At 43.4% G+C, this 25,940-nt stretch overlaps 1 protein-coding gene across 1 annotated transcript; it reads right to left on the reverse strand.

The window, feature by feature from the left end:
- Positions 1–3,562: 3,562 nt before the first annotated feature.
- IFNGR1 (interferon gamma receptor 1) lies at positions 3,563–25,940 on the reverse strand. The gene is made up of 7 exons (XM_058307544.1): positions 25,679–25,940; positions 17,115–17,229; positions 16,263–16,429; positions 13,184–13,362; positions 10,762–10,942; positions 8,404–8,528; positions 3,563–7,098 (listed from the first exon to the last, which is right to left on the reverse strand). Exons 1-7 carry the CDS (start codon positions 25,797–25,799, stop codon positions 6,529–6,531), a joined length of 1,458 nt encoding a protein of 485 aa, XP_058163527.1. The 5' UTR covers positions 25,800–25,940; the 3' UTR covers positions 3,563–6,528.

The following is a 25,940-nucleotide window of genomic DNA, read 5'->3' on the forward strand; positions in this document are numbered from 1 at the left end:
AAGGAAAACTGTGTGTGAGGGGGAGTATTTAGGAAATCTGTATTTTCTGCATGATTTTTCTATAAACCTACCACTTCTCTAACAGATAAAGTTAATTATATAATTACCATTAACCCAGAAATTCTACTTCTGGGTATATATATATATATGTATATATATATATATACCCAAAGAAAGTGAAGACAGGGTGTCAAATAGGTACTTGTACATCAATGTTCACAGAAGTGCTATTCACAATGGAAACAAACCATGTTCATCAACAAATGAATGGATAAACAAAATTTGGTACATATGCACAATGAAGTATTATTCAGCCATAAGAAGAAACGAAATTCTGAGACCTGGTGGTGCATGGATGAATTTTGAAAACATTATACTCAGTGAGATAAGCAAGGCACATAAGAACAAAATATTGGATGATGTCACAGATGAATAGAAAATGGAAACATTTGCAAGATAGAAAATAGATTAAAGGTTACCAGGGAATGGGAGGAGGGAAGAAATGGGGAGAGTGTATGTTTGATGGATATGGAGTGCTTATAAATAAAATTAATTTAAAAAATAAAAGCCACTTTTTGTTTTTTGCAATTTGCCTCACTTTTTATAATCTGACCATAATCCCACACCTTTATCCCATATATTTTATTGATTTTCAGTCAGTTCCGGTTTATAAGAATCTCTGCAATTCTTCTGCAGATGTTTTCAAATTTTCTGGAATCACAGCAAACCATATACAGTCTTTCTCCACACCCCATATGTGTGTGTGTGTACATATGTGTGTATATATATATATATGTACACACGCACACACCTTTACTTATAAACCGCAACAGCCTAATGAAGAAGTGAATTTTCAATGTCATGGACACAATGACAAGCCGAGTGGGCTGGTTCTGCAGACAGCCCATTTCATCAGGGAGCACGTATGGAGCACCTGCTGTGCATCAGACACTAACCTCAATGCCGGGGACATTAAAGCGAGTTAGACAGGGCCGGGCTGCGTGGGGCGGGAGCTCCAACTGGCTGGTCCTGGCTGCGGGAACTGCCCAGCTCTGGGGAGACTGGTGGAACCAGGCCCTGGGCCAGGGGGTGTGCTTGGAGGTAGAGCTGGAGGCGCGGCAGTTGGGGGCCTGAGTGCCCAGGTGGGAACTTCGGACTGTGTCCCAGGAGGGGAAGTGCTGGAAGCCTGCAGGTAGAGGGAAGCTGAGAGTGCATGGGAACACTAGGTGGGGGCTGGACCCAAGCACTGGAGCTCGGAGTCCCCTGTGGGGCTGGGCCAGGCAGGGTCATCCCCTGCTGGCACTGCTGAGCTCCCCGGGCAGGGAGAGAAAAAGAAAGGGCCTGGCCTGACCAGAGAGCCTCATGCACTTTCTAGGCCCCTGCCTTGGCTGCTGCATTTCCCAGCCCCTCTCCCTGCACCACCCCCAGCTGGAGGTGGAGGCCTGGCCACTGAAGCCCTCCCCTTGCTCTGCTCAGGCTTCACCCTGCTTTGCCTTCACAGCCTCCGCCAGCTGCTTGGTAGTGGAGCGGGTGGTCTCGTTGATGCTTTATCCACTCAGGTCACTTGCCCGTGGCCAGGCCCTGAGCTGAGGGCCCTTGGAGATGACCTACAACACTCTGCGCTTAGTGCTGCCACTTTCCCTGCTCCGGAGTAAACTGAGGCAAAGGGAAGTTAGGTAACTTGCCCAAAGCCAGGGTTGAAACTCAATTGGCCTGGCTTCTGAGCCCACACTCTTGCCCACTCCTCTACACACGTCAGGGTGGGGGACCACAGCGTGAGACGGTTCTTCGCAGGAGCTGGATATCCCTCGATCCGGGGAATCCACGTCTGGGGCCCCAGCGCCGTTCGAGATGGACCTGTCTGAAGGCGTGGATGCTGAGTGCCTGCTGCCCACCACCTCCTCCCGGCAGGAGAGACGGCCGGGTCCCCCCCGCTCTAGCTTCCTCTCCTTCCTTGGGCTTCTCCTTGGCCATTTCCTCATCACGCACCTCCTTTTTTTTTTTTTTTTATTGACTTTGTAAAAATATTACATTAAAAAAAAATATATGAGGACCCATTCAACCTCACCACCCCCACCCCACCACTCCCCCCCCCCCCCCAGCAACACTCATTCCCATCATCATGACACATCCATTGCATTTGGTAAGTACATCTCTGGGCACCTCTGCACCTCATGGTCAATGGTCCACATCATGGCCCATACTCTCCCCCATTCCATCCAGTGGGCCCTGGGGGATTTACAATGTCTGGTGATTGCCCCTGAAGCACCATCCAGGGCAGCTCCAAGTCCCAAAGACGCCTCCACATCTCGTCTCTTCCTGCCATTTCCCATACCCATTAGCCACCATGTCCACTTTTCCCACTCCAATGCCACCTTTTCTCTGTGGACCTTGGATTGGTTGTGTCCATTGCACCTCTATGTCAAGAGGAGGCTCAGATTCCACATGGATACTGGATGCAATCCTCCCGCTTTCAGTTGTAGGCACTCTAGGCTCCATGGTGTGGTGGTTGTCCTTCTTCAACTCCATCTTAGCTGAGTGAGGTGAGTCCAATAAATCAGATTGTAGGTGCTGGAGTCTGTTGAGGCTCAGGGCCTGGCTATCACATTGTCAGTCCAGAGATTCAGATCCCCTAAATATATCTTAAACCCCAACCCCAACTACAACTCCAGCACAGTAGCATGAAAGTCTTATGAAGAGAGATCCCATCTGAGTCCAGATTCATCACGCATAAACACCAGCTCCAAAGAAGGGCCATCTGACATGGCGCCTCCTTTTGAAACCGCGGCTCTGCCCTGACTCGAGGAGGGACGGGAGGGCAGCCCCTCTGCCCCTCCAAGCCTTACTCTCCTCACATAGCAAAGGCAGGTCCTCTGGAGCTGTTTGTGGCACTGCGCGGGGCACACACCAGAACTCTGTGAGTGTTCGCTGTCACAGACCCACAGCACCCAGGTTTCAGAGCCTTCTGGATACCCCTAAACATTATCCTTCCATGGGGGACACCCCGTGTCCCCCCTTGAGATCCTGGTACGTAGTGAAGATGAAGTGAAATGGGGCATTTGGAAGCAGCTCAGTGAGCACCATTTCAGTATCAGATATCTGTTCTTTTGCTCAGTCACTCATTCATGATGTGAAGCTCCAGGAAGAAGCGGCCAGGAGTCCAGGCTGCAGGACGTAGAGGCAAATGAAGAGTTGGCGCTGCTGCTAACGGATCACCGTGCCCCAGTGGGTTTAGCTAAGTCATCCATTTCTATTCTGGTCTAGGCCTAAGAGCCAGCACCTCGAATGTGACAGTTTAACTTGGCATGAGACGGTGATGCCATGGCATGAGTGTCTGGTAACCAGTTAGGGAAAGAATTCAGTTTATGAAACTGGGGGGAAGAGGATGCCCTCATTCCACACGTGGAATCACTGACCCTCAGAGCCAAAGGGCAGGGGGATTTAGTCCAACCCCCAGGAGGTTCCGTGATCTACCTACAGCCTACAGTTTTGGTCAGTTTGGATAGTACCAATTCATCAAAATTGAAGACAAGTGAATAAAACTTGAAGAATGAAACTGTGATGAGAAGGCAAGATTATCTTTATTTCTAGACAATACAGTTCTATATTGGGACAACTATATGATCACCTGAAAACCTCACAACAAAAGTTTAGACACTGGTTGGATACAAAAATAATACTAGCTTACTTATACAGAGCCATTTAAAAATCTTAGTGCAAAATTACATTCCCACCAGCAACACAAAACATAAAATATTAAGGAATAAACCGAGTACAACATGCACCTATATAAAGTATAAAACTAATGAGGGGCGTAAGATTTGAATAGGGAAATTCCCCATTTTTACAGAACATCCAGCTTTGGAAAGTGTTGGTTACCCTGAAATAGCACATCGAGTCAATGCAATGGCAATGGGAATTCCACAAGGAGTTCAAAATTTGGGGAAGCACAGAAAACCCTAACCTAACCCTTATCATGAACAATGAACACGACTGAAAGCATTAAGGAGGGCCTCGGAAGTTAGACTCCATAGTATACAGCTGTAACAAATAAAAATGTGGTACTGACACAGGAAAAGACAGAACAACGGAAAACAGTTCCAGGTCTGCTGAGAAACTGGCACATGGTAAATTGGCAAAACCTTCGCAAAGTTGGACTATTTGGTAAATGGTACTGGGCCAACTGTTGCTAATTTATCAGGGGGAAAATATGTTGTGGGTTGAAACAGGCTGCAAATGAAACAGGCTGCAAAAGGATCCGCTGATCTCCTAACCCTGGTACCTTACTTGGAACAGGGCCTTTGCAGACAGACTCAAGACAAAGTCACATTGCAGTAGGATGGGCCGTCGTTCAATGCTTGGTGTCCTTATAAGGAGGCAGAGGTGTGGACACAGGGACAGAAAAGGCGGCCATGTGACGATGGAGGCAGAGCCTGGAGTGGGGCCGCTACAAGCCAAGGAACGCTAACGGCAACCACCAGAAGCCAGAGAGGGGTTCCGAGAGGCCACAGCCCGCTGACCTTGCTGTCGGACTTCATGGCCCCAAGTACAGAGGGCCACTTTCTGCGGCTTTAAAACCACCCCACTCGCGGGGATTTGTTACACACAGAGGCCCTAGGAAACTAATATAAAATAATAAAGCTAGATCCCTATCCCACTTCTTGCAAGAAAAAAAAATCTAGGAGGGTCAAAGAGTTAAATGTCGAAATACATGAAACAATGACCCCCAAAATATCAGAAGAAAATATGGGTGAAAATTTCTTCTTGGCAAAGCAGAGGATTTTGAAAGAATGATACTAAAAAGAAGATAAAATTGATTTTATAAACATTTTAAACTTCTATATGGTAAGGAACAAAATCAAAAGGCAAGAACCCATATATATTTTAAAAAGTATAATTCATGGCAGACAAAGGGTACAATTAGTAGGAAAGGATAAACACCCCAGAAAGAAATGGACAAAGGACAAATCTAGTCAAGTTACAGAAGTATGCAAAGAGCTAATAGAACATCATCAGCTTTACTAGGTTATTAAAGAAACACAAACAAAAGCATTAAAGTGAGTAAAGAGACTGCTATCAGAATTACCTAAGGTACAAAACAGGTACTTCATTCACATTTGGAGGGATACATATTGGTCCTTTTTGGAGGGCAGGTACTATCACTTTATCCTTAACTCCTTTCATTATTTTCGCCTTTTTCCCCCCATTTAATGTGGGTATATTTCATTTAAGAATTAACTTTTCAGAATTTTCCATGAAAAGGATCAGTCTGTCAAAAGATATGCACTTTTATGGAACATATATGTACATAAAGCAATTTGCAATAGGCACTTTTACCTCCAAAATAAGTATGTCAGTTTCATTTCCATCTAACCAATATTCATCATTTTTTATTTCAGTAATAGAAAAAAACAGTACCTCATTAAAATTTGCACTTTAAAATGAAGTTATCTTTTCCCATGGTTTATTTGCTAGTTTACTCCCGTAAAATATATTTTTAGAAGTTTTGGGTCTTAATTTCTATCCACTTTTTTTTTTTTGAGATACTGGGCCAGGGACTGAATCTGGGACCTTGCATGAGGGCAGCTGGTACTCAACCACTGAGCAACATCAGCTCCCCTGAGTTCGTTTTTCACATTTGTTTGCTTGTTTTGTTTTTTTTTGTCTTGTTTTTAGGAGGCATGGGAAACCAAACCCAGGACCTCCCGTGTGGGAAGCAAGTGCTCAACCGTTTGAGCCACATTTGCTCCTAGTTTCTACCCTCTTAGCGATTCCCAAGAACTCCTTGTACAGTGTGGTTATTAACTGTCTGCGTGCCTCACCCACAGGGCTCTGCCTGCCACCTTCAGGCTCGCGACTCCCAGGTCCACGAGCTCCGTGGCTAAGCCTGCTTTTCTTCACGAACCACTCGGAACAGCAGTCTGCGGGCTAAAGACTGAAATACAGCTTTAAAAGGGCCTTCTTTAAAGACTATTATTTTCAAGATTAAATGTAAGCAAACAAATTAACTATAGTATTAATGCATGGAAACGGCTAGAATGTTCTGGTTAACTATGAAAGGCAACCTAAGTGCTTGACTACATGAATACAAAAATTAGTTCCAAAACACTTTATTTAAACATCCCTAAAGGCAAAAATCCATAGAAAATGTTTCTATTTATATAACATTAATTGTATTTAGTTTGCATTTGCTTTTTATTAAAAAAAGCATTCTGAGTTTCTTATGAAACTAAGTATTAAAAATGCTATTTACATAAACTTACAAAAACAAATAACATACTGGACACAGAAAAGAAAAGAATCCATTCGCTGCTGCTGCTAACCGCGTCAGGTGGAGGGCTTTGCATGAGATGAGATTTTTGAGTTTTGTTTTTGTTTCTAGATGAAACATGGTAGAACTTAACCGGCTCTTCACACTTGTATCTCAGTCAATACACTCCACGTGCTCGGTAACAACTAAGACAGTTTTGGGAAGCCTGATCTTTCTGTAAGATCAGATCCTTCAAAGTTGGTGCACCGTGGCTGATTTTATGGAAATTCTTTGGAATCTGCTGCGAGTCTATAACCAATCAAGGATTCCTTACCGGCATCATCCACCAGCAGATCGACCAGCACATGCGGTTTATCGTAACCAAAAGAGGTGGTAGGGTTTCTTAGCATTAGGGAGTCTTGTCCTTCTGTCTTAATTTCCATTTTACTAGTCGGGGGGAGCTCCGGGTCAGTTAGGAAGCCATCCGACTCTACGAGGCCACTGTCAGAACCATTCCTGGAGTGGTACGAGATTAAAGTGCTGCTACCGGGGTCAGACTGGTTGCTGCTGGAATGGAAAGAATTCTTTCTCCTTCCTGGGACCAGAGGGCTACTGGGGGCTGTGCCAGTCACCGTTCCATCAGCCACCCCTGTGACTGTGTCGCCAGCAGGCTCTTCATTCTGGTTTTCTTTCTCAGGATTGTCTTCTGCAGGTATGCTTGAGACCGTCACTGGCGACAACTGCTCTCCATTCTCACCGTCTGAAGCAATTGGCTGGTAGGACGTGATGCATGACACATGTTTTGGTTCAGGTTTTGCCTCTGAAGCAGCATTTTTGAACACAGAGAGCTAAAGGGAGAGAAATTGATGATTAAAAGATACTAAATTATCAGACTGAAGTGCCTAGCCTAAAAAAAAAATTGGTCCTAAGAGTAATGGACCACTAAATACACAAGTAAATGATATATTTCATGTACTGTTAGAATCAGAAGGTTGCCTTCTCTTTCTTCATTTTTCATGGAAAAGATACTTTATTATGTTGAAAAAAAGGTTTTAGGATTTAAAAAGGCACCCAGTATTGCATATATGTGTGTGCGTGCGTGTGTATATATGGCTTTTTGTAAATTACCTTCCACAAGTATGCACATTACAATATTTTGTATACAATATATTCAGTAATTACCTTCATCATGATCATTTTCAGTAGCTTGTATTATTTTGTTAAACTGATGATTAAATAATTTCACTAATAATAGATACTAAAGTGTTTCTTACTTTTACTAATATATCTTTTTATTTATGAAAGAATTACCAAGTCAAAGGGCATGGTGTCCTTCTGGCTCTTTCCGCCAGAGCTGTGCTACTTTTCACCTGCATACACCAGCGTGCAGACAGCTTACTGTAAGGCTGCTTGAAGACTGTTTCATATGGGAATGGCCTACTAAATGATGGTAGTTCCTATCCACTGTACTTAAAGGTAGCGTTTTATAATGAACCTATAAAGGTAGCATTTTATAAAGCATGTCCTTTGCACATAACAGGTATTATTCCTCTGTTATATCTGATTCACATAATCATGATTGTTACCTTTGAATGTTCTCTTCATCATATAAGAACTTATAAATGTTAGGCCTTAAAATACCAAGGTACTATTGTAGTCTCTTTTCTTGACATCTTTTCTTCTATAGCCCACTCATAAAGAAATGTTTCTGTGTTTGCAGATTTTCAGAAACCACGTGCTGTCCCCTAGTATCTGGGTGCTCTCGCCCCTGCCCACAGGACCTCTCAGGCACTATTGGAGTTAACTTCCAACTTTCTGATTCCCAAGCCCCAGGCATGGACGAGGCGCTCCCTGGCATATGCAGGAACTTATCACACTGCACGCCCACTGTACACTAACTTAATCTTTTTCTCCCACTAGACTTGAAGCTCCTTTACAGACTGGCTAACCATGTTTTTGTCCCATGCAGAGAAAAGAGCCTGGTGTAGAGTAAAAGCATGTGGTTTGGGATACGTGGTGGAGTAAGTGACTTAGGGTAGGTGAGATGCTGCTGTACATCATTCTACTTTAAAAACAGAATTTCAGCAACTGTCGAAAAGTTCAAATTAACATTTTAGTGTACATAATTAAAGAAAAATATTTAAATAAGTTACCAAGGACTTGGGTAGTGGGATGCTTTCTCTCTTACATAGATTCCTCTTCACTTGACAACATATGAGTGCCAGAATAAGTACTAGAAAGAGGAGGAAAGCAGAAACAACAGGAATCCAGATGGAATCTAAAAAAAGGGAAAAATCACAAATCAGAATTAAGATAGGATACTGTCATAGCCATCAAATAATTATAAAGTCTTAGCACTATTTTCAAATAGACTTACACATTAGATAAATAATATGGTTGAGTTTTTGAAAACAGTGAAACAGCAGACAGGCAATCTAAGTAAAAAATGAGGTATCTGTTCTAGACATCAGCACAATTCTTCCCCGATTTGCAATTCTAAACTTCCTGCAACTATACTGCCATGGCATAAATTGGGCTGTTTCCAGAGTTGTTTTTCCCTTTGCTAAAAAAGGCAAAGGGAGAATTTAAAAAATTATTGCCTTTAGAAATAAATTCTGGCAATGTTTATGATTCTTAAAATAATTTAACCCTGCTCCTCAGAATTTTCTGTTGTATTTTATTTCAAGATTGCAAATACTTATAAAGATATATAGATGTGTATGTGTGCACGCACACACACACAGAGGAAAGCTGCAAGGAATGAAGTTCCCTTGAATGCAAACCAGGTGATAAATAATTTAAGAGAGAAGATCTGTTTCAGAGCATAAACAGCTATGGTTACTATTGTATATTTTGCTCTAATGCTGCTTTTCAGGTCCTTAGCACAGTCTTCAGTATTTTTCACAGTCCTCTCTTCCAAATTATTAGCACTCTGAGTTTTGTGGTGGTGTTTGTCCTCCTTCGTGGCATTTTATTATCTCTAATTTCTACTCCAAAGTTCCTGCTCTGGAATAGTAGGCAGTTACTACTTAATGAACGCTTGTTTCACAACTGTTACAGAATGTAAAAAAAAACATTTAAATGACAACAGCAGTGAAAGGTAAAACAGCTATATCACTCGCCCCACTACTGTGACAGCCGCTGTCAGCCGCTGGGGCCCAGGCTTTAAGGCAGTCACGAGCCTCAGTGGCGCCACCGTGTGCTCATCAGGGCAGCCCAGTTTATAAATCGGCTTTTTTTTTTAAATACATGTGGGGACATCTGCATTATTTCAATTTTTTTCTGTGTTAAGTAAGAGTATACTTTTCAAAACAGCATGATGTAAATTGGCAGAAAACGCACTGCCTTCTTTTTAAGTCACCTTTTTGAAACCTTCATACAGTACGCTAAAAGTTATTTGCCTGACTCTTCACTTAAATTTTCATTTGCCGTACCACACTAATGAAAGCTGTTGCTAATGTGGGAACATGTGGGAGGGGGAGGGGGTGGGACATACGTGAATGCCCTATAATTTTTATGTAACATTTATGTAATCTAAAGCTTCTTTAAAAATTAAAAAAAAAGTTTTTATTCGATCTTAAAAACTTTGTACATTTTTAACCTAGGAAATATATTCTAAACAAAATCATTACCATAGGCAAAAAACATATACAAAGCCAGTCATCAAGGCATTTATAGTAGTGAAAACCTATAAATAATACTAAAAGGTCAAAACTTGTGGACCATTAAATAAAATATAATAGAATCCACATGATTACATTTTCCAGATGTCAAAAATATTAATGAAGTATATGAAATAAAATGGAATGATACTGATAATATATGCTTAAAGCAATACACAGAATTATATGTACTGTACAATATGATCATGACTATACAGAAAAAGTAAACAGAAAAAAAAGGATGGAAAGAAAATACCAAACTGCAAGCAATAAGGTATTTGGATGGCAGAACTACAGATATTTTTGTTTTCATCAGGCTCTTAATATTTTACAAACTATAATAAGCATTAAATTTTCATAATTGCAAAGAAAAACCCAAACTTTTTAAAGGCAGCTGCCACTTGAAAATGCCAATTTTGAAGTTTTTTTTGAGGTATTCCCCTATACACACAGGAGCAAAGAAATAATAATTTTAAAATACGCTAGAAAAGTGACCTATAATCCATTAAGGAAACCGACCTGTATTTATTTTTGCGTATTAATTTCTAGCCCTTGTCCAGTTCTCATGTTACATGATTACAAGTTTTAAACTCAGTCTCCATAAAGAACATTTTAACATTTTAATGGCTACACAGCACCATGCCATGTTCAAATGGCAAGATGTATCTTCTTTAAATGGCCGAGGAACTGCCTTATTTTCAATTTTGAACTTCTCTGAGGGACAGAAGTATTGAATATTTTTAAAAGAGAAAGAAATCACAAATGAATCTGCCTTTCTTCACGTTATCCTATTTATGACCCCATGCATTTAGAATGACAAGAGTGAAGGAAAAAATGGCAAGAGCTTACCTTTTGTGTTGTTACTGCTGTTACCAGAAACAGTAATACACTGTTCTTCTCTTTCAGTTGTAACGCCCCACGTGTCTAACACTCCTTCTGCTGAGACACAATATTCGGAATTCCAGGAGGTCACTGGGATGCTCACCTGGCACTGAGTCTCATTGCAATGAACTTCCTCCTCTTTCCTGACCTGGGAAAGAAAAACAATGAAAACCATGGCCCCTTTTAATCACCAGATGCAGCCCTGTCAACTACCTGAGAACATATTTTGATGGATGGTGAACATGCTTGAAAAGAAGTCTGCTACAGCTTTGAAATCAAAGTTGGCTGTTAAACCACTACGTGTTCCTATGCCCCTTGCGGGACGCTGAGAGGAAAGCATTTCGTAAGAACAGCAGAGGCTGGAGGCAATGGCTGCGGGTCTCCCAGCAGAGACCCATGTGGGCGGAGGCAATCCCTGGAAGTGCAGCTCTCCTCAGCCAGCCTGCGGGTGGCGGGCCAGCCCCGCCTCCAGCCCTGTGCTAGGCCCGGAAGGGGCCGCCTGGCCTCGAATCCTTAGGGGGGCTAGAAGAGAGCTCAGAAAGGGATGTCACAGAAGAGGCACGTTGTCTGCAACTGGGAACAGCTGGGCTACAGAAGAGGAAATCACCCAGTAGTCAGAAGACTCAAAGGGGAGGTGATAGCTGGCTGGACACTGGAAAAGGCAGAAGTGGGCATCCCGTGGGAGAGCGTGGTGCCTGTGGAGAGCGCAGTGACCATGGAGGGTGCGGAACGAGCAGGCAGCCAGAGCGTCGCTGAAAAGCAGGCTGGAAGGATGAGGGACAGGTGGCCAGAAAGGACACAAGAGGCCGACACACAAGGGCCTGCCGGGTCTCGCCAGAGGGGAGCCAGGCATTAATTACACTGTGGCCTGTGCAGACGTGTTAAAGACTTGCAAGCAGTGCCGTGATACGAGAAGGTTGGCAAGACAACCCTGCTAGTGGCCAGAGGGACGTTTTAAAACCTACACCAGATCAAGCCATTCTTCTGTTGAAAGCCACACCATCTCACTGAGGCGAGTCCTGCCGAGCCCCAGGAGACCCCCTGATCCTGCTGCCCTCCCTCGCGTGTCAGTGAGGCTTGCTCAGACCACCCTATTTAAAATAAATACCCCACGACCGACCCCCAGCCCCCTCATCCCCCAGCTCTGCCCAGCCCCTTGCCTGCTTGAGTTTTCCCTATCACACTTATCGGAGCTGAGTCCTCCACCGTTCACTTCTATGTCCCTGGTACTCAGAAGACACACAGTAAGTGCTTGATAAACATATGACACACGTGAAATAAGCAGAGGGCAGCACTGTGGAGAAGGGATGGAACAGAACAAGGCCAGTCTAGGTGGCCAGTGCCAGGGTGTAAAGTAGGTTCCGGTCAGCTGGCATTTTTGTTTTCTTTCATTGAAAAAGACTTTCTCAGTAAAGGATACCTCAGGACATTGATTTCCATTCTGGTACCAGCAGCAACTGCCAGCTCCACCACCAGAACCTCCCCCGAGGCTGCCCTCTGCTCCCTGCCTTCCCCCTCACACTGCTTGGACCCCCGTCCCCTGGCCTGGACTACTGCCACTGCCTCTGGCCAGGGCCCCTGCAGCCTGGCGGCAAGCTAGCAAATGGCCGGAGACCTTAGTCAGGTCGCCCCACTTCTCTGTTCAAACCCTTTCCCCCTCCCCAGGGCTCTTCCATTTCCCTCGGAGTAAAAGCCAAAGTCCTTCCGATGGCCAAGGGCGCCTGTCGGTGGGTGACGGCGGGTCGATGGGTGAGAGCAGCCGTCGTCCGACCTCACTCCACTGGGTGCCCCTCCCCTGCTCTCCTGCCCTCTTCACTTTCCCACTGCGCTTCTTAGCTCTCCATAGACTAAGAAATCTGCAGTGTAATTAATGACTGCCTCTTCCAACTACAGGGCTAAGGCAGAACATCTAACTGAAGGGATACACTACTTTAACTGCTAAGGATGGCAAAACAAAGATGTTACCAATTTTGTATCACACATTTTCACCATGAACACTGAGGAAAGTACTGGAAAATCTCAGAAGTGGTGTTACCTTTTTCATTCAAACACCATGAATCAAACTGGAGCTTCACATTATCTTCTATGAGGAAGAAAAGATTAAAAAGGTCCACCTGGAGAAATGAAGGCGTACAGGCCAAAATGCTGCATTAGGCCCTGCTAAGAGGCCAAGAGAAGCCTTGAATGTCTCCCCTTGTCACTTCAGTGATGACTTCATACCAAGTCTCCTCAACAGCAGTCACAGCTTTCTTGTTTCTTACCAAAATCTATGATCCATGAGTCTTGCCTGAACACTCATAAAACATTCTCCTTTCATTACATTACATATGGAAACTTATGATCTACAGTAAAATTTTCTATTTGAAAAGGATGAAACAGAAATACGTACTTCACTTCCATTGATCCTCACATACACGTCGTAATTGAAATTGTGACAGTTACTATTATCATCATAATCATATATGGCTTTCATTGCCTCACCATTTATAATAATTAAAGGGTGAAATATGTCAACAATGATTTTGTCTTTCTTCTTTCTGACATCCAGTTTAGGTGGTCCAATTTTCCCTGAGGGAAAAAACCAAAACACAGTATGGTTAGTACTGGGCTTGGGATTTCAGGAGACCTTTCACAAAATTACCAAAATAAATCAACAACCTACTCTTTTTTGTTGTTGTTGGTCTACAGTAGAACCACATTTAAACCATTCCACAGAGTCTAGAATCTTAGAAGATATTCTAAGTGTCCTTAATCAAGCAATGTTTCATAAATCTTAGAGAAGAAATATTCTTATCTAATCTAAATTTCTCTTCAGTAGTTTAATTTCATTCCTAGTCCTAGAGAAAAAGTCAGCCATAAACCTTGGTAAAAATCCTTTATACAACAGAACCTCTACTGGTTATTTATTCCTTTGTCTCTGCCTCTACGAATTAAGAAAACTAGTGTCTAAAGAATGTTGCAGAAAATGCATCAGGTTCCCTTTAAACCCTTTGGAAACTCTGTACTTCACACCTAGGGGTGTCTGGCACAGAGTGCAACTTTAGTTTTTATTGTGAAAATCAGAACTAAATATTCATCTATTCGAATGACCAGTATTTATTATGTGCCCTTGGTGTTTGACACTTTTGGGTAACCCTTTATCTATTCAGTACCTACTATGTGCCAGACATGTTGACTTTTAATTACCAATGTATCCTCCAGGCCTGGCATACTTTCTGACACACAGTAGGTCACTGATAATCAGTATGAAAAAATTAACTACCTGACACCCAGATGAAGTGGTTAGCAGACGACAAAAGTATGGACTCTGGGGAATCCAAGCACTTCCAGGGTAAGTGGAGGAAGGGCCTGAGGAGGAGCCCAGGCAGGTGCAATCTGAAAGGCAGGGGAAGCAAGGCCGGGGAAAGCCAAGGCAAGCACCTTCACCCGAGACAGAGGCTGAAGCAACAAAGCACGGGAGCCGCACGAGGAAGAGAGGGAAGCAAGGAAGCAAGAAGGCGCCGTGGGGTTGGGGACTGGGCGACAAGGGCAGGGCCAGGGCCTCCAGGTTTCTCTTTCCAGGGGTGAGGGTGGGAGAGTTACACAGAGGGACGCCATGGCCAGACAGCAGAAAGTGCCATCAAACATCCTGTGGGTGTGGGATGCTGGGGGAGTGGAGAACTGAAGATCACGGAGTTTTGAGAGATTAAGAGATCCTGAAAAAATTTCAATGTATATTACACTGATATTAAAATTCCTTCCACCAAAGAAAACGCCAGGATCAGATGGCTTAAATGGTCAATTCTAACAACCATTTAAATCAGAATTAATACAAATCCTTCTCACACTCTTCCAAAGAATTAAGGAGGAGGGAATATACTTCCTAATTTAGTCTATGAAGCCAGCATGACTGATACCAAAGACTTACAAAGACATCACAAAAAAGATAATTACTAATAAACTTTCCTTATGAATATAGATGTAGAAACCTTAAAAATATACTAGCAAACTGAATTCAACAGCATTTTAAAAATATTATACACCATGATCAACTTGAATTTCTCCCAGAATACAAGAGTGGTTCAACATATGAAAATCAATCAGTGTAATGCACCACATGAACAGAAAAAAAAGAAAAGATTATCTTGAAGGATATAGAAAAGGCATTTGACAAGATCCAGCACTCTCTCTTGATAAAAACATAAAGAACATTAGGAATAGACGAGAACTTTCTCAACATGGTCAACGTCATTTATGAAAAACCCACAGTTGCCATCATACTCAATGGTAACAAGCTGAAAGCCTTCCCCCTGAGTTCAGGTCAAGACAAGCATGCCTGCTTTTACCACTGCTATTCAACACTGTACCAGAAGTCTAGCTAGAGCAGTTAGGCAAGAAAAAGAAATGAAAGGCATCCAAATTGGAAAGGAAAAAGTAAAATTATCTCTATTTGTAGACAACCTGATCTTATACAGAGAAAATTCAGAGAAATGTACAAGAAAGATATCAGAGCTAATAAATGAATTCAGCAAAGCAGAGTACAAGAGCAATTGTGTTTCTATACACTAGCAATGAATAGGAAGATGAAATTAAGAAAATTTACAATAGCACCTAAAAGAATAAAATATCTAGGTATATACTTACCAAGGATATAAAAGACTTACACACTGAACACCACAAAACACTGCTGAAAGGAATTAAAGAAGACCTAAATAAATGGCAAGACATCCCATGTTCATGGATTAGAAGATAATATTAAGATATACTATCAAAGTGATCTACAAATTTAATGCAATCACTAACAATATCTCAGCAGCCATTTTTTTGCAGTTATGGAAAACCTGATTCTCAAATTCATATGGAACTGCAAGGGGCCCCAAAGAGCCAGAACAATTTTGAAAAAGAACACAACTGGAGGACTCAACTTCTGATTTCAAATTGTACTAAGTTAAAGTAACCAAAACAGTATGGTATTAACCCAAGGATGGAGAAATAGACCAATGGAATAGAATTAAAACTCCAGAAATAGACCCACACATCTATCGCCAATTGATTTTTGAAAAGGGTGCCAAGTATATGCAATGGGAAGAGTCTCTTCAACATGTGGTGCTGAAAAAACTGGATATCCACATCCAAAAGAACAAAGGAAGAGAGGAAATGAGGGCCAGCTGCCAAAGTCCTCAATGAACGTAACTCAGAAGGAAATGGCAGAGCAGATAGGGGGAGAGGGCAGCACCGAGTACAATGGATGGCACTGGATTCACCTTCCTATCAGTAGAAATGGAATGGTTTGGGCTAAGCAACAGCTGCCTTTAAGCCCAATTTTGTAGGGCTTGGAAGAAGGGGCAGACACTGACTATCAAAATTCCTACACATGTTTCTTGAGCTTTTTGATAATGTTTAGCAATTGCTAATAAAAGTAAATATATACAGAGGCATGGATAAGCATTTCCTAATTTAAAATTTAGATATGTGTACATTCTACTCACCTTGTTGACATACAATGAATTCTTTTGACTCTGCATAGGCAGATTCTTTTTGTCCAAGTCTGGCTTTAACTCTGGCCCAGAGAGACTCTGATGGATCATACATTTGGTAATAAATACTACAATAATGATGAGAAACGTTGGCACAGGCATCAATCCATTTTCCATCCCTAAAACAAGGAGGGATAACAAAGAACAAAGGTCAATTTAATGGTTAAGATAAAAACTTGAACTATCTTTGTGCTGTGCATTTCAAGTGCAGTAGGGAGCTGACAGTAAGAACTGAATAAGGGTGAGAAGCTAAACAAAGAAGGAAGCATTACTCTTTGGTTTGAGAGTATTACAAATTACAACAAAAAGGCCCAATTCAAAACATAAAACCAATACAAAAACACATTCTATCTCTAATTTTTAAAATCTTTTTTTTAAACAACTTTATATTCCATTACACAGATAACTGTGAATTAATTAGAAAATCAAACACATTAGAAAGACTCCTAGAACTTGTACAGAAAATCTCAAAAATTTAACCTTGCTACTAAAAAATACATGACACTACAGGAAGTAAGATGACATCATTACTTTTTATAATGAACTATGAACTCATCTGTCATGCCTTAAAGTCATGGAAGTAAATGATACTTCTCTACTTCAATATTGACAGGCAGAACTAAGAGGCAGGGAGTATTCTGAAAGGACCCAGTTTGAATCCTTGGCACATGAGGACATCTCCGGGCAGTTCCAGAAGTTCTGCCATGTGGAAGGACAGGATGCTGGAAGTGGAGCCCTGGGAGTTCCAGCATGTGAAGGAGAGAGACAAAACCAGGATAAAAGGCTACAGCAGTAATCACTCACCTGTAGTTCTTCACCTGTACAGTGAAGAGAGGGGTCTGCGGTGTAGGCTGGTACTCCCAATAGAGGGCAGGGTTCATATTATAGGACTCGATTCTAACATTGGTTGGTACAGGCACTGGAAGAGATTCAAAAAGTCAAACAGATGACAGATAGAAATTAACATAGGAAGACTTATGTTAGTCAAATACATATATCTGAAATAAAGTAGAATTTACCCAAATAGGTAACAATAATCATTTAAATTAAGAGCGGAGCTTTAAAAATTAATTTCATTGAAAAATGTATAAAAGAGGCTGCTTTATATTACTGAAACATCATTTTGATCTAAGGAAAAATACAAAAATACAAGCCTGAGGCAATAAATTCTCTCACTGGCTTAGCAGTCTCTGTAAACAAATGCACTTCCTCAATTCGTTTAATCACTAGTATTTTCAGTATTTGTTACCACAGTTCCTGTGCAACATGCCCAGGAAAAGCTGGAATAGCCCGTCCCACTCCAAACCACCACCCACCTTCCAACCCTCCACCCACTACTGCGGTCCATTCAGTGCAGGAACAGATGCGAATGCGGGTGCCCAAAGAGTGACCGAAGAGCAACCTGCCAACCCAGCTTCGAAAGCATTTTGCTGTCTGGGGGCAAAGGGCAGCTTCCAGAACATACTCGGTGTTTCTTCTTGCCTTTGCAAGAAATTGCTGATAAGACTTGAAACAGAGAGAGACACAGGAGCAAATAGGCAGAAGTCATTTTAACAGCTTCTAATCAGATACTACCAAAACCTAAGCTTTACCTGGTCATTAAAAGGAGCCATCTGTCTCTCGGGCTCAAAGTAAAAAGATACCAAGCTGAATACATGTATACATATCATTACATGAGGTTTAGGCAGAGTTTGCAATATGATGTAAAATTTGAGGTTATTCAATCCTACCTAGCTGAAAAACCCCATTAAATATGATTTACTTACACAATTAAACAAATATTGACAATGTGGCCAGCACACATGAATGATCATCATCCTCAAAGACTCTGAGAGCCAGAAGGTGATGCCTTTTCAAGTGCTCCAGAGGATCCTGGGTTGACATCCGGAGGACTGCCCTCATCAGAAAAATACTGCCTGGGTTGGACACTGAGAAACCCGGGCTCTGTCTGGGCCATGCTGCTGAACAGTTACATCAGACTTCCTCATCTGTTAAATGAGGAATTGATTTCCATATACTTAAGAGATGTGCTTTGTTAAAAGAGTTTATTGTTGAAACACCTACAGGTTTGTTTCCAAAAGAGGTTTCCTTATTAAACTAAAACTGGTACAGAGCTTTTCTTTCCCATTGCTGAACAAAGGTGGTCACTTTTCAAAGGAGAACATTCTGGAGCAAGAATCATTTTGGCAAATCAGATACACTTACGGACAACTGAATTCCAGGGCCATTGTCTTTTGCTTACTATGTTTTCCTTATGTCACTGGTTCTCAACAGGAAGCAATTTTGTTCCACGTGCGGCAACGTCTGGAGACCGTTCTGGTTCTCGGAAGTGAGGGGGTGGGCACTGCCGGCATCGAGTGGGCAGAGGTCAGGGACAATGCCCAGGACAGGCCCCACAGCAAAGCCTCACCAGGCCCCAGATACCCATAAGGCGAGGCAGAGAAACCCAGCTATGTAAGTTCCTAATTTTAGCTACTTTGTCTGACTAAGAGGCAAAGCAAATTTAATTAGAGAATGCTTTATGGTAAACCAATATATTTCATGGCTTTCCCCCCCAAATAATAGCTTCGGTTACTGCCACTTCAAAGTCGCCTAACACATGGTCAAGAGATGAAGTGGGAGGGCTCTAGCAGATTCGTCCTTTCTGCAGTGGCTGGACCAACAGAAAGACACCTTTCTATTTATGCTTCCTGTAGATGCTGGTGGCTATGGGTATTGCTCATCTTTCGTTCTTTCAATAACTTCTGTGCAGCTGAGCCAGAAGCACTGGTCTTGCAAATCCAGCGCTGGCTCTTCTGCTGGCCCAGTGTGATGCCCACACTCACAGAGACACTGACGCTTCTTTAAGGCGGTTCCTTTCTTGTGAAACAACCTTCTGAAACAACCTTACCTCAGTTTACAATCCACATGGGTTCCCTAAGTTTTGGCAGAAATAAAGGCCACTTTTCCCCTTGAGTTCAATTCAACATTAATGTCAAATAATACACACATAACTCTAATTCTGCAACCAGATTTTAAAAGGTACATAACCTCGACCTTCTCTCAGAAAACACTTCTTAATTTTAGCATCTTTTGGTATTTGGAGAGGCTGAGAATTTTCAGACTATCAAGTTCCCTTTTTCTCTTTGGGTCCAACCGTTCCCTCAATTAATCTCTCTGCTCTCGCATTTTACTATAAATAGCAAGAGAAAGGAGCCGTCAATGCTTGGAAACCTCCCCAGCTATGGCATGCAGGCCTGCAGGCCTGTTTCCTACCTTCCACGTCCCTGATGGAGAGGGCAGTTAAGCTTTCTGCCACCGTGTAAGGACCCCCTTCCTCCACTTCCCTTAACTTCCTTTCAAGGCCCTATTTTCAGTTACCCTAACAGGAATGACTTGATAGCCGCATATATTCCACCTGAACTCTTGCACTTGAGGAAAAAGCATAACTGAGTCGTTTTACATACTAGAATAAAAAATTAAGTTACTTTGTATCAAGAAGAAGATATGAAATCTAACATTATAAAAGCACAAACAGTAACTCTGTGCAGCATTAGATCAGTTTTTAACGTGACTCAAGCTATGTTCCCCAAAATTTAAGTAAAAGCCTCAAACACAGGTTTAACTCATAGCTGTCAAAGTAATCAAGGCAGACAAGTGGTAGGAGGAAGAGGTTTCAGTGGATTGTAGCAGATAGAAATTACTACTAGGTTAAAGGAGAAACTTTTGAATATACACACCAAAGGATGTAACCTGCGGTTTTAATGCTACCAGAAGAGAAACCATGTGGTTATTAGACATTTGCTTTTGTTGTCTTTGCCAAAATCAGTTTTCTCACTAAGTTTTAGAATTTCATAACGTCAAATTTAATTCACATATTCAATGGCTTACAGGAAATTCTATTTATGATAAATTTAGTGTTAATTAAAATATATGCAGAAACAGCAAGAGAATATTATCTATGGAGCTTCAAAGAAGATCCTACCAGGGAATATCCAATGAAATTCAATAATCTTTTAGATTTCCCCCACCTTTTGAAAATGCCTGGATAGATGGCGTTGTGTAACTCATGTGGTTTTGGAAAACGGGTTCAGAACTCTTTGGTGCCTTATGCCTGCACTTAACCCAGAGTAAACCTTAGCCTTTTTGCTTCCCTGAACCAAACGCAGGAGACATCAGTTTTTCATAACACTCTAATTATAATAATTTAAAACAAGGTGGGAGAAGTCCTGACAGGCGCCAGCTGTTTCCTGGGAAAGTTGGGGAGCTGGACGGGACGGGACGGGACGGGATGGGACGGGACGGGACGGGACGGGACGAGAAGAGACGAGACGAGACGAGACGAGACAAGACAAGACAAGACGCCACTTCAGGGCCAGGGCAGAAAGACTGGCGAAGGCCACGCCAGCGATGGAGCAGCGCTCCCAGCAGGCAACAGGGGGCCACAAAGGACCAAACCACAGCAGCCAAGGTGCTCTGCAGTAAGTGCTGAGGAAGGGCAGGGGCGGGGGACAAGTGGCTAGACACCCCCACCTCAGCCTGGTGACACTGTGTATGTCCTCTGTGTGGAGCGGTGACAGTAAGGCTCTACCCTGTAACTGACCGCACCTGGGCCTCTACAGAAGGGGCAGCAGCACCCGCCGATTTTCACAGAACTAAGAACACCAAGCTGTCAGAAAGAGGGGTACAACCCTGGGCAAAACCGGACTGGGGACACCCTGGGCACCATTCCACAACCCGGTGACCCACCTCTCTGGGAGGACAAAGGGAGCAGCAGGAAGGAGGATGAAGAGGCCAGAGCTACATCGGTGTGTAGCTCCTAAGCCATGTGACACTCCAACTCAAAGAGAACTGCTCAAAGGAAAGCATCTGGACGCTTTTCTGAATGAGCAATTCTCAGAGAAACGCTCCAAGACTTTCCCGGTTTAAGATGGTGGGGCGTGGGGATTTTCACAAGGATATCTTCTGTACTGCCAGCTGTTGAGAAATCCAGACGATGTGACAAGTATCAAATCAAGGCTTTTGTATTTCTTCAGCTTTTATTTATGATCATAATCCGCGTCTTCAACAATTTTTATAATGCTGACAAAATGGCTATTATGAATGCTTTCCAGTTTTTATCTTAGCAAGTAGCAGCACCCAGTAGACTTAAGCTGAATAAGGACCTACTGAGAAATCTTGCGCATGAATTTTAGTGTTCGTACAAGTTTTTAATGGAAACATTTTAACATTTTAGGGCTTTGAAAGGAATCATATATTATTTTGTGACACTAATGGAAAAATGATCCATGCCCATTTTCTACCCCCTTCTATTATCCCCTTACACCTTCAGAAAAAGGGCTTGCGTGAGGGCACCTAAGATCTTCAAGTCCATTTCACCTTCTCTATCCTAGTCCCTCGGGGGGCAGAGGGGAAGGGGTCAAGACCCTGGCACCCTGAAGCCCTCTCTTCTTGTTTGTTGTATTACGGGCTTCACACTTCTCACTTACTCTTAAAATGTGGATCCCAAAAGGGATGTGACAGATGTGAATGAAATAACTTTCTTCCTCTTTTTTTTTTTTCAAAGATATGGGCATAATAAATAGAGGCATACACTGAACATGTGATCAGCTAAAATCCCCAGATATTTCACTCAAACCACTACCAAGTTAGGGCTTACGCAATCAGCACCTGCTCAGTCACTCTTCTGATCTAACATCCAGGACTTCATTCTCGTCCCTATTTACCAATTTCATCTAGGTGGGTTCAGCCTGACATGGGAATCTGATACGACTTCTCATTCATTTCTCAAGACGAATTCTCCTTTGTACTAATTCATTTTAAATGGAGAAACTGTTTAGAAACTAAAAAAAAAAAAAGGTTTACCTGTCTTTTCAGGCTATGAAAAACAGGAGCAAGATGTAAGAATGAGTTTGATGTGAAGCTTATTTTCCTGTTTTAATTCCTCATGTTGATTTGGATGAGTTTATTTTTTAAAAGCCAATACAAATTCTCAAGTATAATAACTTAATATTTTCAAATACATTTGTTAAAATAATGATACACATTACTGAATTATAATCACTAATATATATTCAGTATTTACCATGGGACATGGACTGTGCTAAACTTTTTATGCATTATTTCATTTAATCATAGCCACTCTATGAGAGAGGTAATGTTATTATACACATTTTATCAATGAGGACACAAAGGCTTAGAGAGTTTAAGTGAAATTTTGATGATGGTTTTAATTAAGCTAAACTGCTTAAATGTCATTCTTCCCCCTTCCCTCCTTCTTTCTTTCTTTCTCTCCCTCCCTCCATCTGTCTCTTCCTTCTTTTCTTTCTTTTGGTGTGACAGTTTAGTAAAATAAAGGGAAAATAGTCTCCGTATATAAATCAGAATTGAAGAGGACTGTTTCTTTTGATGCCTTCACAAACATCTGCTTCGAGTAATTTTACCTGGTTTTATTTTTCTATCACAATTATGTGATGGCTACTGGAAAACCTGGAAAACGGAGTGAAGTAAATCACTTCTTTAAAATGTACATGCCGAAACTGATAACCTAGTATTCTGATGTCTATCTACTGGGATAATCTAAAATAATGGCACTCCTAAATAAGAAACATTACAAGTAAATTGATTCCTTCCTTTCCGAAATTCATCTCATTCTGGTTTAAATTTCATTCTGATTCTCTGCCCAGTTAAAATGGAACTGCTAAAGGGAACCAGGCAGAAAACAATGGCACTATTCCTGTGTGCTGCCAAATTTTGTTACCTCATTAAAATGGTTATTTTTTTTCTTCGATTTAGTCTTAATTTAAATAAAACCAAAATGTGGGCCTTGCAAAGTCTGTATGAAACATGAGCCATACATAAAATGTAAAAGAAAACGATTATAATACCCTGTTCAAGAAATACAATTAAAATGCATTACCTTAAACTATTCTGAACATCTGAGTAAGTCAAACTAGGCTCCAAAGAAAATAATGAAAAATTTCAACGCTGCCCAGAGCACTCTCCTGAAGTCTGAGAAGGAGCAGAAGCAGAGCTGATGCACTGGAAAGGTCAGCGCAGAGCCTGAGTCTGCATGGTGTGCCCCTGCGGGACCTTGCAGGAGCCAGCCAACAGGAAGCAGGCAGCCACAAGCAGACACTGGCTTACTTAAAAAAAGAGATGCCACTTTTATATGCAAAAGTGCAAGAAAAGCCAAACATTTCCTTAAGGCAGGTTCAGGAGCGCCCAGGCCCGTAGGCTATAGCAGTGCATTCCCCACCGCCTGGGGTTTCGGGGTTTCTGGGTTTCTAGCTACACCGCCCTGCTTCCCTGGCCCTCCCAGGTTCTATCACGTAAGAAGGACCTCCAGCCAGAGTCAGAGCCAGCAACTCAGAGCTAACACCCTGAAGTCGTGCTGAGGACCGGGCCATGGAGACATGAAAGCTGACCAAGAGCAGAAGCAGCTGGTCCTCCAGGGTTTTCTGCCCACTCTGGGGAGCCTACATTTTAAACTAACTTAAAGCAACAAAATCGAGAGTGATGAACTTGCAAAGCCTCCTTGGTACGGGAAGGGGGTCGCTGACACTGGTGTTCATATGAGGCTGGCATGCAGAAGGCTGCAGATCTTCCCACGGAAGCGGGCAAGCAATCCTCCGAGGGCTGGCTCTCAGGGTGTGCCAATGGTGCAGCGCGCAGGGCTGGCTGGTGCTCTGCTGCTGCCCATCTTGAACTTCTTAATACACGTTCAATGAGAGTCCCTGGAGCCCACCAATTATGCAGCAGGTCCTGCCTACATCCCCCATGAGGATGCCAGGTGCGGGCGCCGCAAAGCCGGTACCCCTCCCATGTCCTGCCAGTGGGCAGGCCCTACGGCCTGTGCCTTCTGCATGAGCCTGGAAACTGCCCTCTCTTCTCCATGTAAACTGCCACTTCTCATTGACTCCTTCCCTGCTTAGGCAACAGCCTCCTTTGAGTCTGGCCCCTACGGAGGGGTCTTTTTAAATGGCACACATGATCCTGCATAAAACCATTTCCCTTCTTACAACCATCCGATGCCTGCTCACTAGCTTCAGCAAAGCATAGTGGGCATATCGTTCTGTTGGCTCAGCACCAGGATCTTCCCTGAGCAACATCCCATATCTTCTGGGAAGTCTCCCAACCCCACCTTCTGCAGTAATGCCTTTCCCACAAGAGCTGGCACCTGACCCAAGCTGGGTACACCAGAGCCTTTCCCTGTCAAAACCAGAAGTTGTCAGCAACCACAACTCCTGCCAAGTAGGGACAGGTGGCAATGCTCAGAGCACTGGAAATAAGAAATAGTCCTTACAGTTTATGAGTCCCTGGCTAGAGCTGCATCTCTGCCTTTACGTTCAACTCTCCATCATTAGCTGTTACACATAATCAGGCACTTTGTAAACTGGCCCCTGCCTCTCCACCTCTGCTGTCTCCCCAAGTAGCCTCATATAATACACATTCTGCAATAAAACACTTAACATTCCACTAACTTCTAACTCTGCAGCTCCGGACCTCACTGAAATCACTTCCCCTAAGAAGTCCTTCCTGACTCTGCTGGACATAGACAGGCACCCACCCCCTGCTTTCCAGCAGCTGGGGCCTAAGTTCCAGCTCCTATCACAGTGTACTACAACTGCCTGTGCGGCGGGCCAGCTTGCCCGAGTTGCTGGCAGTTCGCAGTGACTAATAACTTGGACTCTGGAGCCCAACTGTGAAGTGCCCAGTAACAGTGACCTCTCTGTGCCTCAATTTCTCATCCATAAATGGGAATACCAACGAGCACCTACTCTAAAGGGTTATTGTGAAAAAGAAGACATGTGTACAGCGCTTAAGATAGAGCCTGGCACCCAATAACTGTCAGCTCTTAGAATCAGGATCCTCGGGAGCAGGACTGAGAAATCACCATTTTTGTTTTCCCAGGACCTGGCTCAGTATCTGACCAATATCTGGCCTAAAAGTCGAGCAAAGACACTTAGCAGACTGAGGGGGAAGGGGGTTCCTCATAATTTACGTTTAACCACCCTAAGTACAGAGTATTTAGGTCATCAGCTGCGGCCAAGGCGTACAAATGATCACCAAGAGACCCTGTATTTAAAAGTAAATTAAAAGAACGGGAGAAATCAGAGGCGTGCTTTGTTATCGTTCTGACAATGGAAGAAAACAAGGAAAGGGAACTGAGGCTGCGGAGTGCCGATACCCGCGTCGCCGCCCCGACCGCACCCCTCCCCCAAGGCCCGCCGCCCGGGGTGTCCGGGAAGCGGGGCGCTGGCTCGCCGCCCGGGCCGTCCAGGAAATGGGGGGGCAGTCCGCCGCCCGGGACCGTCGGGGAGCGGGACTTCCCAGCGGCGCCCTCGCCCGGCCCCTCCCGGCCACGGCCCCGCCGCCAGCGACAGTACCCGAGGACGGCTCCGGATCCACGGTGCTCGTCTCAGGCCGACTCCAGGCCTGCACAGCGAAGACGAAGAGCAGGAGAAGGGCAAGGCCGCCCATATCGCACCGGACTGACTCCCGGCCCATCCGAACCGCAGCAGGGGCCCCCCGGCGCGGCCCTGCGGCCCGGGCCTGCGTCACTTCCGCCGCCCGGGACCAACACTAGGTGGAAGACAGGGAGAGGACCGAGAGACCGACGCGGAGGGGCGGGGCTAAGGAGGTGGGCGT

Source organism: Dasypus novemcinctus, chromosome 11, assembly GCF_030445035.2.
Source record: "Dasypus novemcinctus isolate mDasNov1 chromosome 11, mDasNov1.1.hap2, whole genome shotgun sequence".
In the NCBI taxonomy this organism is placed as follows: domain Eukaryota; kingdom Metazoa; phylum Chordata; class Mammalia; order Cingulata; family Dasypodidae; genus Dasypus; species Dasypus novemcinctus.

What these genes read in the sequence shown, in the direction of transcription:
- IFNGR1 (XM_058307544.1), bottom strand. Translation starts at nt 25,799, where the DNA reads ATGGGCCGGGAGTCAGTCCGGTGCGATATGGGCGGCCTTGCCCTTCTC. An exon ending in GTACAGGTGAAGAACTACAG is followed by an intron (nt 16,430 to 17,114) that starts GTGAGTGATTAC and finishes TCCTTGTTTTAG; the next exon opens with GGATGGAAAATGGATTGATG. An exon ending in TGAGGATCAATGGAAGTGAA is followed by an intron (nt 10,943 to 13,183) that starts GTACGTATTTCT and finishes TTTCTTTCCCAG; the next exon opens with GTCAGGAAAGAGGAGGAAGT.